This window comes from Polyodon spathula, chromosome 16 (assembly GCF_017654505.1).
Source record: "Polyodon spathula isolate WHYD16114869_AA chromosome 16, ASM1765450v1, whole genome shotgun sequence".
In the NCBI taxonomy this organism is placed as follows: domain Eukaryota; kingdom Metazoa; phylum Chordata; class Actinopteri; order Acipenseriformes; family Polyodontidae; genus Polyodon; species Polyodon spathula.
The window spans coordinates 22,532,493-22,550,132 of NC_054549.1; the positions used below are offsets into that span (position 1 = coordinate 22,532,493).

At 39.6% G+C, this 17,640-nt stretch overlaps 1 protein-coding gene across 1 annotated transcript; it reads left to right on the forward strand.

Moving 5' to 3' along the window:
• Positions 1–828: 828 nt before the first annotated feature.
• On the forward strand, positions 829–12,921 carry LOC121329373 (renin binding protein). Its single transcript, XM_041274950.1, has 11 exons — positions 829–900; positions 2,466–2,588; positions 4,119–4,194; positions 4,279–4,354; positions 5,052–5,230; positions 6,406–6,630; positions 10,505–10,586; positions 10,840–11,015; positions 11,283–11,414; positions 11,724–11,811; positions 12,606–12,921. Exons 2-11 carry the CDS (start codon positions 2,488–2,490, stop codon positions 12,683–12,685), a joined length of 1,215 nt encoding a protein of 404 aa, XP_041130884.1. The 5' UTR covers positions 829–900; positions 2,466–2,487; the 3' UTR covers positions 12,686–12,921.
• Positions 12,922–17,640: the final 4,719 nt, after the last annotated feature.

Below are 17,640 nucleotides of genomic sequence, written 5' to 3' on the forward strand. Positions count from 1 at the left end.
TATTAATTTCATATCGTATCAATAAAAGAAAAAAACCACCACTGGTTCATTTAAAATAATATAATTCACAGCTTGAACTAAGACGCCATCGATGAATGGAGTGTACATGCAATCTCATGTTCTCACCTTTAAAATTATTTACATTACCCAAAAATCGATCTTGCATACAGGTTTTATTTTGCGGATTGTACAATGACTGTCGCCGGTCTGCGGGTTTTTAATGTCAGTTTGCGGGTCATTTGGGCGGTGCGACGTGTATTTCTGCAGCGACTGGCAGCAACAGAATCAACTGCTTCAGTGCCAGTAAAAATGAAAAACGAAGTCACCACCAACAACTTCATCGCATGTTAGTTTCGAATAATACATCAGCAGCAACCAGTGCTGTTAATCAAAGTCCACACAGTGTCAGTAAATGCAAGTAAAATATACACAAGTCAACCGACTTGCATTCACTTACTACAGCAATACATTACAATGCACTAAAGACAATTAATATCCTTACAAAAAAATACAATAACATTTTTTCAGATGAAAATTTAAAATGGATATATTTAACCAGGCTAGAGGCCTGCAGATATACATCTCCGTTCAAGGGGGTCCTGTAGTGTGGAGATGTTTTGCATATACCGCAAAATATATAACTAAAGTCTTGAATAAGCCGTTGGAGTTCACAGCACGGTGAACTATAGAAAAATCTTATTTTTATAAAACGGAAATGACTGGAACGTTTCTTTGAAATACATACGTGTATCCATTGAAGACAGTAAAAACACAGTCATGTGATCAGCCCCCCCCCCTTCCCCGGATCCTCAACACGTGATCCGCTGCTGACTGGTCATATGACCGATTCCCCATAAACTTAAATTCTACCATAAGTACGATCGTCGCTTGGCAGACAGGGTAAGTATTTTACATGTAAATTACACAGTCGAATAAATACATTGCTTATTCAATAGGTTTAACATTATGCAAAATAAATACTAGGCGTATGACTGCATCAAACCGAAGTTTAGACAACAAGAAGATTATATTTAGGTAACATTAATTATTATACCCTACGAATAACTGAATATTTGTATCTTGCATAACGTTACACAATAATTCATTTTTTGATGACAGTGTTCTTTTTAAGCGAATGTCATGCATTACTTACATTGAAGATATTTGTGCATGTTATTGTTTAAAGGTTAAGATTATTATTATTATTATTATTATTATATATTATTATTATTATTAATAATAATAATAATAATAATAATAATAAACACATTTTACATAATTACGCTGTTAAACTATTTAGAATTGGCTCATTAAAAGTGATCTTAGATTTAAACAACAATAAAAAGAAAACATATGCTTTCAATGTAAGTTTTGCACAGTTAATACTTTGAAAATACCTTCACTGTTGACTGATTTTGAGACCAAAAAAAAAAAAAGTTTTGGTCGCACTGTTCAATGATACACTTTTTAAAATGTATTTCGCCGAAGTCGCCATTTGGTAACCTAGTCTCGGACTTGAAAAACGGGAAAGCGAGGGAGGAGTCACAAGACACGACATTTTCAGAATGTTTAACAGGGGCATTGTTTATCATGACAGGGCCACGGTGAAGTGGAAATGTTGCAAAGTTGTCTACTACAAACTATGCTTTTTTAAATTTATTTTTTAAATGTTTATTTATTTATTTATTTATTTATTTATTTATTTTTTTGGGATGCCCCAGGGCAAGAACTTTTGTTTTTGTGGCTGCACCCCAGAAATTAGGCTTCTGTATTGTACTGCATATTCAGTTTATCAAGAACTATTAAATACTCAACAGTGCAGAACTTAGAAACACTAAAATAAACTTAATATATTCAATGACAAGCGTTTCCAGTAGAAGTCTTTCTGAGTGTCTTCAATAAAAACACTTAACTTAATGAAATCAGTGTCTTCATTGAAAATTCATTTCGAAAAAAAAAAACTTCTTGTGAAAACGTTTATTGATTTGAAGTTTTAGTATTTTGACATATTTGATTTACAAGAAACATTCATTTCCTGTTATGGCTATAGAACCCCCAAAATCAATAAATCACCAACAAGCAATGTACCCCAAATTATAAATTGCTCCAGCATAAAAAAAAAACATGAACAGAGGGTTAATCCAAATACCTACACTATTCTGGGACTGGCGGTAACTTTTCCATCAAAAAAAAGGGCAGTTTTGAAAGAAACACATACTCTAGAAAACAGATTTTTATTTTAAAACTGGATATCTAGTACTACAGTAGCCTAATGAAATCTCGAATGAAGTCCACTGCTGAGGTGCCCAGGAAGTGCAAACAGATAACCTGAGAATAAGCCATAGAAACTAAGAACTTCCTGTATCTTTCAGTAGTACCAGGGAGTGCGTTTTCAAGTTGTGTGAGGAAATGTTTGTCTTTCAAAACTGCGTTTTCAAGTGTGATTTCTGAAACTGGTTTGTCAGCCTCGTTAAGCAGAGCAAGACCATGTCAAAGAAGGAGTTAGAAGGGTTCCGGAACAAGATCCGGGCAGAACTGGACCGGACTGTGGACTTCTGGGTCAAGCACTCACATGACCAGGAATATGGGTAACTCTGCCAGACAAGGCTGTTCAGTTTACAGTACAGTCTTAACGAGTATGAGACTACAGCTGTGGCCAAACATTTTGCATCACCCTATAGAAACAACTCATTTTGCTTCATAAAGTCGAATGAAGCCTGCTGAATAATGTTATCTTAACATATTGAATTACACAGCGCTTTGTAGTTTATATTATAGTACATATTACATATACTTATTATAGTACATATTGCGATATCATTTTGTAGTTTCTTTGATTACGTGATGTTAAATATTATTATGTTCATAGTATTTATTTAATTTTGTAACCCTCCTTTTAGGTTTCGGGTCTATTTGACCCGACTCTAGTTTCCAATTAGCTTAAATGCTATTTTTCTTTTCATTTTTTGTATAATATTTTATGTCTTTTCCTAAGTTGGGGTCATGAACTTATACACAGAAAACAGAACCTTTTGAGATGTTTATTTATTTTTAGAACAGGTCATGTATATAAATAAGATTTATCTATGTAGATTTGTGTGGAGCTATTTATAAACAAAAATACAAACAGTATATATCTACAAGGCAGAGCCTAATTTTCTCTGTCAGTATTGCAACAGCATCTCACTGGTAAAGACACTCCAAAATGAGGAGCTCCCAGGCTGGCAGTCAGAGAAGTTTTATCACAGTTCCTGGACTAAAAGAGCATAAAAGAGTAAGACCTTTGCAAATAAAAACAGTTAATCAATTTAAGGCTGTTTAAATTAGTTTGAAATTGCATCGGGTCAATATGACCCAAAACAAAACAGATGTACCTAAATTCTGAACATAATAGGAGGGTTAAATTATATCTCAATCCTAAAATTCTGGGCGATGGAAAACGTTTGGCCACAGCTGTACACATGTGTGTAAGGAATTGGGAGAATACACTGAATATTAAATAAATAACCTGGCTCTATATAGTTACTACTGTATAACCAGTAAGCCCAAAGTTGTTTTCTTTTATTGAACAGGATTAATCTAGAGACTTACTTGAAGTGGCAGCATGTAAAAAGTGAAACCCAATTCCCAAACACACCATCTTTTCTTTTTATCTGCAATAATTGAATCTTGTCCTGCTCAGAGCTGAATTTACAGTTTAATGTGCATTGATCAGTTTCCATCAGTACTGTTCATTTAGTAGGTGCAGCCTGTGCAAGCGACACTGGCCCGAGGTCCATCTGTTAATAGAGGGGATCGGACCTTACTCACAGCACAAATACAGACACTGTAGAACTTTTATTTTTTTCAAACAAACAGGGTCCTCAAAAGTAGTTGAAAATGCAAGAATAACAATCCTGTGACAATGCGTAATTGAACTGTAATTCAATGATATGATTACAATTACGCAGGTGTGCCAAGATTCAACTACAGTTAGTAACGAGTCACACAGTTGCAATCGGAATTTACCCCAGGTGTGCCATTCAGCCCTGGTTTTAGTTCAAACACAAGCTGCAGAGTTGAGAACAAACTGCATGCGAAGAAAGGCAGTGTTCTTCACCCTGTGAATCTGATTCCAGGGGTTTTTTCACCTGTCTGGGGAAGGACGGTACAGTTTACGACGATCTGAAGTACGTGTGGCTGCAAGGAAGACAGGTAAGAGGGTACCAGCTTTAAAACAACATTCCTCTCCGACTGTCCCTGTTAAGGGTGTATAATTAGACAGTGCGCCCCCTACAGGTGTGGATGTATTGCCGGCTCTACCGGACCATGGACAGATTTCGCACACCGGAGATACTGCAGGCAGCCAAAGCAGGTACAAAAAAGCTCAAACCATTATTCCATTAATCTTTACATTCTCTAAAGGTAGTTCCTTCTTGAAGTATTCAGTCAATCAGCCCATCAGTGCTCATCCGGTTCCTAGCAGCTGATTGATCTCAGTACTTTGTCAAGTTGGGTCTTAAAGGATCCCAGTGATTCTGCCTCAACAACATGACAAGGTAACCCATTCCATCCCCTCAGCACTCTCTGTGTGAAGAAGAGTCTCCTTCAGCAACATGAGTAGGTAACCCATTCCATCCCCTCACCAATCTCTGTGTGAAGAAGTGTCTCCTTCAGCAACATGACTAGGTAACCCATTCCATCCCCTCACCACTCTCTGTGTGAAGAAGTGTCTCCTTCAGCAACATCACTAGGTAACCCATTCCACACCCTCACCACTCTCTGTGTGAAGTCTCCTTCCCTCTGTCCTAAGTCTGTCTCGACATAATTTACAGCCGTGTCCTCTGGTCCTGGTTTTGTTGTCTGGTTTAGCGTAACCATGTCAGCTCCTTTCAAGGCGAGACTATGATCATGCCAACAGTTGCTATAAATATAAAGACTCCAAACCACGAAGGGCCTTACAAGCAGTAAGCAGAGTTTTAAAATCAGTCTACAATTTAACAAGTGAAGTGATGTGAGAACCGAAGTAGTAATCTGTTTTTTTCTATTAAACTGTGCGATTGTCCTTCTAGGTGGCGAGTTCCTGCTTTCTCACGCTTGGGCGCCCCCTGTGGCTGGCTCGCAGAAGTGCGCGTTCTGTGTGACTCGCCGCGGGGAGGCTGTGAAGGTCCAGAGAAGCGTGTTCAGCGAGTGTTTCTATGTGTTGGCAATGGACGAGCTGGCCAGAGTCACAGGGGAGCCACAATACCAGGTTACTGTGCACTCCTCCGTATAAAACTATATGGACCTCATGGAGATTACCACTCTGTGCTTTACAAAAGGACATTTGTTGAAGAGCAACCAGGCTAACGCTAGAGCTGAGGGAATGGAATCTATTTAGAAGAAAAATGTTTAAACAGAATAAACAGACAGTGAAGTAGAAGTAATTAAAGAGGCAATGCTTGGGTATAGAGGCAAAAGGGTACAGAACCAGGGAGGTTATGATGAGGTTGTATAATGCACTGGTGAGACCGCACTTGGAACACTGTGTTCAGTTCTGGTCACGACAGCACCAAAGAGACAGTGTGGCCCTGGAGAGAGTCCAGCGACGAGCAACCAGACTAATCCCAGCAGGGCTTAAAGGAATGAGCTACGAAGAGAGGCTGAAAGAACTGGATCTATTCAGCCTGGAACAGTGAAGAATCAGGGGGCTTGATTGAAGTCTTTAAAGTCTTAAAAGGAGTTTACAGCCCAGACCAATACTTCAAGCACAGTACAGAAACCAGGACCAGATTACACACAGCTGGAAATGAAGTGGAGATAGACTCAGAATTCTTCAGAGAGTTGGCAAGGGGATGGAATGGGCTACCTAGTCATGTTGCTGAAGGAGACTCTTCTTCACAGAGAGTGGTGAGGGGATGGAATGGGTTACCTAGTCATGTTGCTGAAGGAGACACTTCTTCACACAGAGAGTGGTGAGGGGATGGAATGGGAATGAGGGGATGGAATGGGTTACCTAGTCATGTTGCTGAAGGAGACTCTTCTTCACACAGAGAGTGGGGAGGAGATGGAATGGGGTACCTAGTCATGCTTTTGAAGCAACATCACTGGGATCCTTTAATACTCGACTTGACAAACTTCTGAGATCAATCAACTACTAGGAACGGGACGAGCACAGGTGGGCTGAATGACCTCTCACTCATAAACTTTCTTTAAGTAGTGGTTGTTGGATATGTAATAAATGACATGTGAAGTGTTACATATGGGATCATTCTTTTAAGCCCTGCTGGGATTAGTCTGGTTGTTCATTGGACTCTCTCCAGGGCCACACTGTCTCTTTGGTCTGTGGTGACCAGAATTGATACAGTGTAGTTTTAACAACATCCATTAACCCCTTCTGTTCACCCCGTTTCGAGTTCCTGAGACGACTCTGCTCTCCCCCCTCAGAGTGAGGCAGTTCGAGTGATGGATCAGATTGTACACTGGGTTCGGGTCGACCCCTCCGGTTTGGGACGGCCAGAGATGCCCGGAGCCGTGCCCCTCAACACAATGGCTGTTCCCATGATGCTCCTGTGCCTGGTGGACCAGTTAGAGGAGGGCAGAGGAGAGCTGGCTGAGAAATACAGTGAGCTTGGACAGTGGTGTGTTCAGCAGATACTACAGCATGTACAGGTACTGACCCTACACAGGTTTAGCATCACTGTAGAATTAACTCACTTTGTTTCATAAAGTCAAAGGAAACCTGCTGAATAATGTTCCATTAACATATTGAATTACACTTGCTTTGGCTTCCGGTGAAGTGCAGAGTTATTCTTAAAATGTTATTAATGACAATTAAGGCTGTCTCTGGAAATGGCCCTGCTTGCATTAATGATATGCTTTTCCCTTCTGTCCCTGGACGCCAGTTGAGATCTGCTGATGCTGGGCTTCTGCTGATTAAATGATAAAACGCAGCTCTTGTGGTGGAAGAGCCTTTAGTCATTATGCACCTGTATAGTGGAGCAATCTTCCAATTGAAATCCATAAAGCTGACTCAGTAAAAGCATTTAAATCAAAGCTTTGTGCAGAGGCCTTTTTGTAGACTGGGATGGCCTATTTTAGAATTTTGTTAACATTTATTTTTCCCATTTGTTTTTGGATATTTTATTTTTATATTATATTATTGTAGAGTATATTTATTTATCATGTGAAGTGCTTTGGGAGGTCTTGGCATGAAAGGCGCTATACAAAATAAATTTGATTGGTTGATTGATGCACGCCGCTTTGTAGTTTTCACCATACACTTAACAAAAAACTGACAAAGTTGCCTGCCATATATCTACATCAGCATAGATCAGCCCGACTGTCTTTAATTAAGGCATCTAGTGATCTGTCACTTTGGATCACTTTACCGGGTCCAGATGGCAGTGGTGAAACCGGGTTAGTGTAGCCTAGCTGTTGTTGTTGAAACACACTGCATTGTGGGCTAGTGGAGGACGGTATCCCAGCAACCTGGACATTTCGGAGGATGCTGTAACCAAACTGGAATACACGTCCCATCCAGATTACAAGTAAACCAGGTTAACTAACCTGATGTAGGCTGAATTCGAGTTCAAGATAAGCATCGGAGTACTGTAGGTTTGTGAACACGGTCACATATCGTGTTTAATGTGGATGCAAACTGTGGTAAGGACTTTACACACGGTTTGAAAACACTACTGTGGACAGAGCCTTTGTTTTGCTAGCTGGACTTTGCACTAAACAGGCCTGGTGCTGCCTAATGTAAAGATAGTTCATATAGCAACGATTCTGTTTTACAAAGACCGTCCAAAACTAGTCCAAACAGAGGTGCGTTAAGCTCAAAATATATCAGTTTTTAAAAAGTCTTATGCTCGGACACTGTGCATCACAAAATGACACAAAGATCAAAAGAAGTCCAAAGCAGAAATGTATTCAATCTTATTCACACTCGCGTGTGCAAAAGAAAGTGACACAGTGCTCAAAAGTACTAAAATGCAAAGTTTCAACAGCCTCCACTGCTATCATCCGTGCATAATACTAAACACATTTACGATTTTATATAGTCTCAGATCATTTGTATTAACAATATACGTATGAATCCAATTGATAGTGAGACTGGCAATGGCAATCGGATCATTATGACAAACGACTTACGTGTTTTTTTACACAGAGAATCGTGAGGGTCTGGAACCAACTCCCCAGTAATGTTGTTGAAGCTGCCTGGGATCCTTCAAGAAGCTGCTTGATGAGATTCTGGGATCAATAAGCTGCTAACAACGAAACGACAAGTTGGGCCGAACGTTCTTATGTATTAGATTTAATCAAAACATAATTGTATTAGATTTATTAGAACTAAAATAGCGTTTAAAAAAAAACAAAACAAAAAAACATTTTAATAAAAAAAACATTTTTATAAAGCCATATGATCAGTTTTAGATCTTAGTATCCAAGAATAATTGATCAACTGATGGACAATGGACCCAGTTGTTAATCGCACAAACAGCAGCAATCTGATCATTAAGGTGATTTACATTTCAAAGCGCAGTATTTTTTATGTTTGTTTTAGAAAAAAGGTCAAAAGACGTTTATCAGCAACAGTCAGTTTTTTACATAAACCCAAGTCCATAACAATATATGTTAAATGCTGAAAAAAAATATATATATATATGAGAAAAGCACAAATTAATTTACCTCAAATTACAAATACCAAATAAGTTAAGTTGTTGCATAATGCAATCATTCAGTTAATTACAAACAGAATTATTTAGTGAACATATTGGCTTGATTCATATCCACAGTTAATAATTAATAATTATATAAAAATGCAGTGTGTGTACTTCACAATTCTATATATTGCATTCAAAGAAAGCATGACACATCCTCATCCGTCCCCTTAGGAAATAATGTATGGAATGTAAATATCCAAAAGGCTTCTCTCTAATATTTTAGTGTCCCAATCTCCACCGCGACGATTCTTTCTAAACCAAAAAACATGAAATCAGAAAGAGGACATTGTGCCTCTTTAAAATGCCGAAAAACAAGAGACTTTAAACCTTGTCTTCGGATAGAGCTTTTATGTTCACTAATCCTTACGCGCAAAGAGCAAAGAGCAACATACAGAGATGAACAAGGACATGTGATAACGTATATTACATAAGTAGATTGAAAGGCGCTCTGATCCTACATTTCTTGGAGTTTAGGGGTGTATGTACTCTTTAATTTGAAGACTATGCATGCAAGCTGCTCAATATTGACAAGGAAAATTCCCAACATTCCCACTCAGCGTGCCTGTCCTAATAGGCTGTGAATTAGTGTCTGCTCTCACCAGTCTATCTATACAATGGAAGATCATTAAAAAGGTTAGTCACTACTTAATATGTGCCAGTGAGTACTGACAACACCATTGAGCTGATTACTGATGTTACTATAAGTCATCTTGAAAAAACAAGAAAACGTCTTTCTTTGTTTTGGTACCTTTTTGTCCAAATCTTGTCTCAATGTTACTTCATTTTGATAAAGCAGAGTTTAACCCTGTACAGGATAGCCTCTACAAACAAAGTCTTGATAGAGTATATCTGAAGCTCCCTTGGTAAGGCAGATAAGTTTTAAACACAAAAGGTCCACTACATAGCCCAGATAAAGATTTGTATAGTCTGATGCCTTCATTGCACCCTAGCATTACCTTGAATTTTCCAATAGAATTGATCCTCAAAGACAAAATCATTTTTAGTTAATACTAATTCTGCAAAATGAAGAAGTAATGCAGTTGGAAAATCTGAAACATTTTGACGTCGATCTAAAAATATTTCACGGCCAGTAGACTCTATAGATATATTGGTATACAAACCGGAGACGTCAAAAGTAGCAAGGAATACGTTAGATTTAAGAGGACCCAAATCGTTAAGGCTGTCTAGAAAATCTCCTGTATCTTTAATGTAACTAGGAAGCACAGGGCTTAAAAAGAAGTTTGAGACTGGTTCAGTGAGGGACCCAATACCAGCTACTGTAGGACAACCAGGGGGATTCTCCATGGATATGGTAGAATATAAAATACTGGTTTCACCGGGTTACTGTTTGTCAGATATTTCAGTTCACTATCAGAGACAAAACAGCCTTTGTATGCATCCTTCAAAACAATATTAATCTCCCTTTTGAATTTGGAAGTAGGGTCACTAGACAAAAGTTTATAAAAGGTTGTATCAGATAACAGGTTTTACTTCTTGATTGAACTTTATTTTAGGTATAACTACCAAGCCACTCCCCTTATCCGATGGCTTGATAACTGTGCCCCTATCCATGCAGAGCTTTTTAAGAGATGTTCCACACTGCTTAGATTTGATTTGGAAATTCATTATCAACATCTCTCTCTACCAAACGACAGAACATAGATATTGAAAAATTATAGACCACTGGACAAAATGTACTTGAAACTCTGAATTTTGTTCTTGAAGAATTAATATTAGACACTATGGCTGAACACTAATAAAACAATGAGGCAGTGACTTTTTTAATCTTCTTGCTTTGTAACGGGTGTTTTTGTCCGCAGAGAGACGGGACGGCAATTTTAGAAACTGTATCGAAAGAAGGCAAGGAGCTGTCTGGCTGTCAGGGGAGACATCAGAACCCAGGTCTGTCTGTCTGTCTGTCTATCAACTTCATAAAAGTTAACCCGTCGCATGTTGGGTGTCTCTTAGAGCCGAGCAAAATGTCTCTCTGTCTCTGTCTTTCTTTGTTAATGCCTGTCTGTCTTTATCTGTCTCTCTCTCTCTCTCTCTCTCTCTCTCTCTGTGTTAATGCATATCTGTCTGTCTCTCTCCCCCTGTGTGAATGTATGTCTCTTTCTGTCTCTGTGTATTAATGTGTGTCTTTTTCTCCGTTCAGGTCACGCTCTGGAGGCAGGCTGGTTCCTGCTGCAATACGCAGTCAGACACGGGGACGAGGGGCTCAAGAGGACAGCCATCGAGAAGTTCATGATTCTGCCCTTCCACGCGGGCTGGGACCAGCAGCAGGGGGGACTGTTCTACTTCCAGGACGTGGACGGACACTGTCCCACACAGGTAAACACTGCCCAGTGTGACAACAGTGTTGTGCCATGCCTCTTAGATCAATCAGCTACTACCAGAATTATACAGCTAAGGCCAAAAGTTTTGCATCACCTCGAATTTTAGGATTGAGACTTTTCTTTCTTTTCTTGTTCTTGTGTTTAATGCATAAAGCTAGTTAAAGTATATAATAAGAGTAAATAATTACACAAAGTAAATCAAAGCCAATGAGGTGGAGAGGATGAGCGATCGGAATTCTGAAATGTGTGGGTGTGTCTGCAGCTGGAGTGGAGCATGAAGCTGTGGTGGCCACACTGTGAGGCTCTCATTGCGTTCTTGATGGGATACACAGAGACCTCAGACCCCAGGCTGCTGGAAAGATTCTCTCAGGTCTACAGCTACACCTTCACTCACGTGAGTCACCTCGTCATGGGACCTCGAGAATCGATAGCAGTAGAGACTAATGCAAACACACGAGCAATATCCACCCCATACAGAGCGCAACACTAAACATTAGAATACAAAAACACAAAAAGAAACGTAGTCGATTCAGTGACGGATGTGTCCACTAGAAGTCTTTCTCAGTGTCTTCATTAGAAATACTAAAATAAACATAATAAATTCAATAACAGATGTGTCCACTAGAAAGTCTTTCTCAGTGTCAGTTCGATGAAAACGTTTCTTTCAATATTTCTAAACCAAGCTCTGCTGCATGTTTCCTAGTTTCCCGACAGCAAGCATGGGGAGTGGTTTGGCTACTTGAACCGGGATGGCAAAGTGGAGCTGGATTTCAAAGGAGGACCTTTCAAAGGTGAGTCGAATAAAACACAAGTTGGATGGAATGGGTTACCCAGCCATGGTGTTGATGCTGAATCGCTGGGACGAGCACAGATGGGCTGAACGACTGAATACTTCAACGAGAAACCTTGGGTCCCAAAAGATTTAACTACCATTAGGGAATGTAAAGAAACTGGAAAGCGCACCAGGTCCCTTTCAGAATGGTGCGCTATGGAGGACTTGTTCAGAAGGTGTACTTCTAGAAAGAGACTTTGGCTGATCCAGGCTACACTGTGTCAAAGAGAAAAATGTAGTATATGTATGATTTTTGTTAATATTGTGGAGAAAGTCAATAACCATAAGTACATGAGAGGATTTAATTCTGCCCATCAGCGCTCGTCCAGCTCCTAGTAGCTGACTGTTCTCAAAACTTTGTCAAGTCGGGTCTTAAAGGATCCCAATGATTCAGCCTCAGCAACATGACTAGGTAACCCATTCCATCCCCTCCCTACTCTCTGTGTGAAGAAGAGTCTCCTTCAGCAACATGACTAGGTAAACCATTCCATCCCCTCACCACTCTCTGTGTGAAGTGTCTCCTTCAGCAAGATGACTAGGTAGCCCAAGAAGTGTCTCCTTCCCTCTGTCCTAAGTCTATCTCCACTTCATTCCCAACAGTGTCCTCTGGTCCTGGTTTCTGTGTTGCACTTAAGGGATTGTTTAGGGTTAAGCTATGGCAAGTCCTTTTAAGATTTTATATCAAGTCCCCCCTAATCCACCTTTGTTTTATCTGTAAATCTATAAGCTATATAATGTGTAATGTTCTTCCAGGTTTCTTCCACGTCCCCCGCTGCCTGTACATGTGTGAGAGACTGCTGGATGGCCTCCTAGAAAAGCCCCAGGCTTCGTGAACAGAGGACAGGCCCAGAGCTAATGTTAGCCCTTCCACTCCATGATTGAGATTTAACTCTTCCTGTGATACTGACACCCAGGGACAGCAAGAGGGTGGGGAGGCAGGGGAAATTACCCCAGCGCCTCCCAGCCCTGCACAGATCTATCTATCTCTATATTCCTTTTTTTTTTCTTTGAAGGTTTGGTTACACATTACCTGGCATAGGTGATTGTAATAAATATATATTGCAATCTATCATGCTTTAAATGTGTGATTCCACGGAAGCTGTCATTTCGTTTGATCACCAAGTGATCACAATATACACGCGTCATAATGGGGGGGGGCGTGGCTACATACCAATCCTTCCACGGGCTGTCGGCAGCCCTGCATCCAATAACAACACAGTAATGACAATAATATTTATAATGCCAGGCATGATGCAAATTTTTCTATCCAGAACAGATGGGTGCCAATAGCAATTTTTCTGTTGACAGTAGAGTGGCAGTATGTAGGTCTTCTGTTAACACTCCATTTATTAAAACCATAAGTTACAGACATCTCAGACTTACGATCAACCTCTATCCCAAAGGTGTTTGTAAGCAGGTGTAGTCATAGCATGCCTGTGTGGCCCATACTATTGGAAAAAGCATCAAAACACACCAAAAATGTTCAAGTACGGTTGGATGTATCTGAACCACTGAAAAAAGTCCTCCGATTCTCCCTCGTTGAGAGGCTCCCCGGTCATCTCTTGATTCACACACACAAAAAAATAAAACGTGTAAACTTCTTTTTATTAATGTTTGTCAATATTATAAAATATATATTGTAACGGCGCGTCCACAAGTACATATCTGAAACAGCTCTCCTGTCAGGTCGGTTCTTGAAAGGACAGATGACGTTGAGGTCTGTGACCGCAGTACTTTTATGTCCTTGGGGGACGGGCTACGCCTGCATCAGTCTCTACGAACAGCTTCGATATGTCTTGTTCAGGTTTTGGGTCTTTCGAAGGTAAGCATATGGTAATGGTTGCACTTCGCTCTTGCAGTTAACAATTTAAGGAAGTTAATAATAATAATAATAATAATAATAATAATAATAATAATAATAATAATAGATTTTTATATAGCGCCTTTCATAGTGGACCACCATCACAAAGCGCTTTACAAGATACAAGATTAGGGTTTGTGAATTATGCATCAGCTGCAGAGTCACTTACGTCTCAGCCCAAAGACAGAGCACAAGGAGGTGAAGTGACTTGCTCAGGCTCACACAGCGAGTCAGTGGCTGAGCTGGGATTTGAACTGGGGACTGTTCTTTGACCACTGGACCACTCAGAAGGCCATGGCAAGGGCTTCAAGATCACATACAGTAGCCCACTGAAATGAACAGCTGGATAATCTTTCCCATTGCACAATTATGACTATCACAACCTTAAATAAAACATGTGCAGGTCCAATTAAAAATGTTTTATGCACATTAGACTGCTTTAGAATCAATCGGGAACACAAAGCGCACTGTCGAATTAGAAGGGTATTTTATTCAGCCCTGCAATGCCCTTTTCTGTGTTTAGTCATCACTCTGTATATTACTATTAAATAAAGCCAGTCGTTCATACGCAGTACGTAAGTGGTGCCGGACAAGAAAAAAGAAACAGAATCTAGTTACATAAATAAAGCGTTCAAATGCTTGGGCATGACAGGGTTATCAATTGCAATAAAAGGAATTATTCTGACACACCTCCGTTGTTTAAAAAGCGTTTCTATTTTTACTTTGCTTTTTATCACATCTGTTTCCTACCGCGGGCTTCCGTTGTAACGGATAACAGCTGAATCAGGTGAAAGGCAGACTGATCCCTCAAGTGCACTTCGGTTTCATTAACAATACAGGGCCTGTTTAAGAAAAACCTGCTTATGTTGTTTCTTTGATTGGAATAAATGTAGACATATTTGGGTAAAAAATGACAGGTCAAACCAAAATAATATTTTACCACAGTTTCTTATTTAAATAGATGCTTAAACAAAATGATAAATGCATAAGAAGAAGAAAAAAAATACAATTATTGGTAAACTGGCAATCCGTTTATTCTTTTAAAAAGGGTTAAAATGAAGACACCCAGACGATTACAAAAAGTATAGAAATAAAAATAAAAAAAAACACAAAAGCATAACATGGCTAAGGTGGCAGTTCTCAAAAATATTCTACAGCTCTTGATTTTGGTTTAGAAAATATAATTCCTTGTAGATATAGCAGATTATTCCCCAGCTATAAAAAAAAAAAAAAAAAAAAACATTCCTTCAAAATTCCCTTTAAGGCTAGCCCTTATAAAAGTTTCCCACAGTAAAAGCAAAGCACGGTAAAGCATAGGGAAGCATTGTAAAGCACAGAGAGGTCTGGTAAAGCAGAGGGAAGCATTGTTAAGCAGAGAGAGGTATGGTAAAGCATAGAGAAGCATTGTAAAGCAGAGAGGTATGGTAAAGCATAGGGAAGCATTGTTAAGCACAGAGAGGCATTGTAAAGCACAGAGAGGTATGGTAAAGCATAGAGAAGCATTGTAAAGCAGAGAGGTATGGTAAAGCACAGGGAAGCATTGTAAAGCAGAGAGGTATGGTAAAGCACAGGGAAGCATTGTTAAGCAGAGAGAGGTATGGTAAAGCACAGGGAAGCATTGTAAAGCACAGAGAGGTATGGTAAAGCACAGGGAAGCATTGTAAAGCACAGAGAGGTATGGTAAAGCACAGGGAAGCATTGTAAAGCAGAGAGGTATGGTAAAGCACAGGGAAGCATTGTTAAGCAGAGAGAGGTATGGTAAAGCATATTTAAAAAAAAAAAAAAAAAAACACATGGCAAACCCTTTAAAAATGTGTAGTATAACCACAGGGAAAAGCTTTGGGGAAACTTTTATAAGAGAATAATGACATCTCTTACCTGCAAGGCAAGGGCGGAGATCCTTCAGTTCAGCTGGTAAAGTCGCTTCCTACAATATATCATTACAGTACACTTGTCATTCAACTCATGGAACAGGAAAGCGTTTTGGTTTTGCTATGTACAGATTTCTTTTTTTTTTTTTTTTTAATACGTTTCATCATTTGCGAACAGAAGACTGCAGAACATAAAACTGACAGTCGTTTCATGCTAATTAAATCCATTGCTTTAATCTTGTATAGCTATAGCAGCATTTTCACTGCCCGCCTTTTCGATTTTGAACACGTGCTTATCCTTTTTGAAAAGGCATGCTACACAGAAGCCTGCTACACCATGTTGGTCGGCACTAGGGTTTTTTTTTTTTTTTTAATTTAGGAGTTACCAATTATTAATTTTACTTATTTCATCCTCAATTTGTTCTCCCCACATTGCATGGACATTCTGAGGGCGTGTGAGCGTCCTCTGATCTCACAACCCTAAAGCCGGATCCCGGAGATCAGCCCTCCTTTTTATCCATACTATGCGACGCACCCCTCGGGGTCCCCAGCAAAGTTCGAACTGGCGCTGTCCAAGCTGTGTGACACATCCTGCTCTCCCAGCGGCAGCGCTTTAACTGGATCAGCCACTCGGGACCCCGTGCTAGGGGGTTTTAATTGATTAATGGTTAATTGATTAATCACACCCACGGGCTTAAAGAAAGTTGATCGATTAATCATGTCTACTTTTGATCTATTTAAAAAATAATTGAGCGTTTAATATATTTATATACAGGAAACACTTGCTGGCATTATGAAACATTTGCAGTAAAGCTATAGTAATATCTTTATTTTTATATAGCGCCTTTCATAGTGGACCAGCATCACAAAGTGCTTTACAGAGGCAGGCTGTGAATGGTGCATTATATGCAGAGTCACATACAAAAGGACACTGATTTAACATCTCAGCCACAGGATGAAGCACAAGGAGGTGAAGTGACTTGCTCAGGGTCACACAGTGAGTCAGTGAGTGGCAGAGGGGGGATTTGAACCGGTGACCTTCTGGTTATAAGCACTGGACTTTAACCACTGGACCACACTGCCTCTGAAAGTTATCTTTCAATACAATGTCAGATCACTAGCAAACAGGTGCGATTAACTGACTAATCGATCAAAAGTTTCACGATTAAAAATATTGGTCCGCACCAAATAAAGGTACCCCCATGCTTTCTGTGCTAAACAAGAATAGCCCTTTCCAGAACTCCAATGAAACCGTGGAACAAAAAAAAAGTAGTCTGTCCAGCGCACTAGACTTTGGGACTTTAAAACCTGCGGACCAACATGGAGGACTGCTAATAGAGCTGTACCGAGTTTCAAAGTTAAGAAAACTTAAATTAACCACTAGAGGGGACACTGAAGTGAATAAAAAAAAAAAAAAAAAAAAAAAAAAAAAAAAAGATTTAAAAATGTAGGCAACTGAGTTTAATATCTTAATCACATTTATCCACATTTAGTAAGCTATACAATCCATTCAACTCATCCACAGGTATTAACCCTTAGCGGTCCATTTATTCAGCGCTTTTCGGGCGCATCAGGTCCAGTTTATTTTCACACGCCCTGTTTAAAACCCCCCCCCCCCCGCGTAAAACAGGTTTAAAAGGCACTGAATCGCAAAAGGACACTCGGCACTGCATCTCCAGCCAAGCCCCACCCCTTGTTCGCTGTATTTGTCAAATACCTCTTTACAGACGTGCATACTGATAAATCCTCTCCTGATCACTCGTTTTATCACCAAACTCCTCAATAATGCGATCCAAGTCATTATTTTATTACTATAACATCTCAAAAAGCTCTGCAAATATCCGTAATATTCTTTGAGTGCTCAATGCAGAACCATCTATATCCTTTGATTATGTCCGTGTTATCTCTGTGATGGGGGGGGGATACACCCTTTTTTTTTCGGCTTCATTCGGCTCCTATTGGTCTAACTTGGCCACTGAAAGGTTTTCTCTGCTTTTTCCGGAGAAAAAATTACAAGAGACCTGTGCTTGACGTCTTTTTGATGGTGTCGGACATG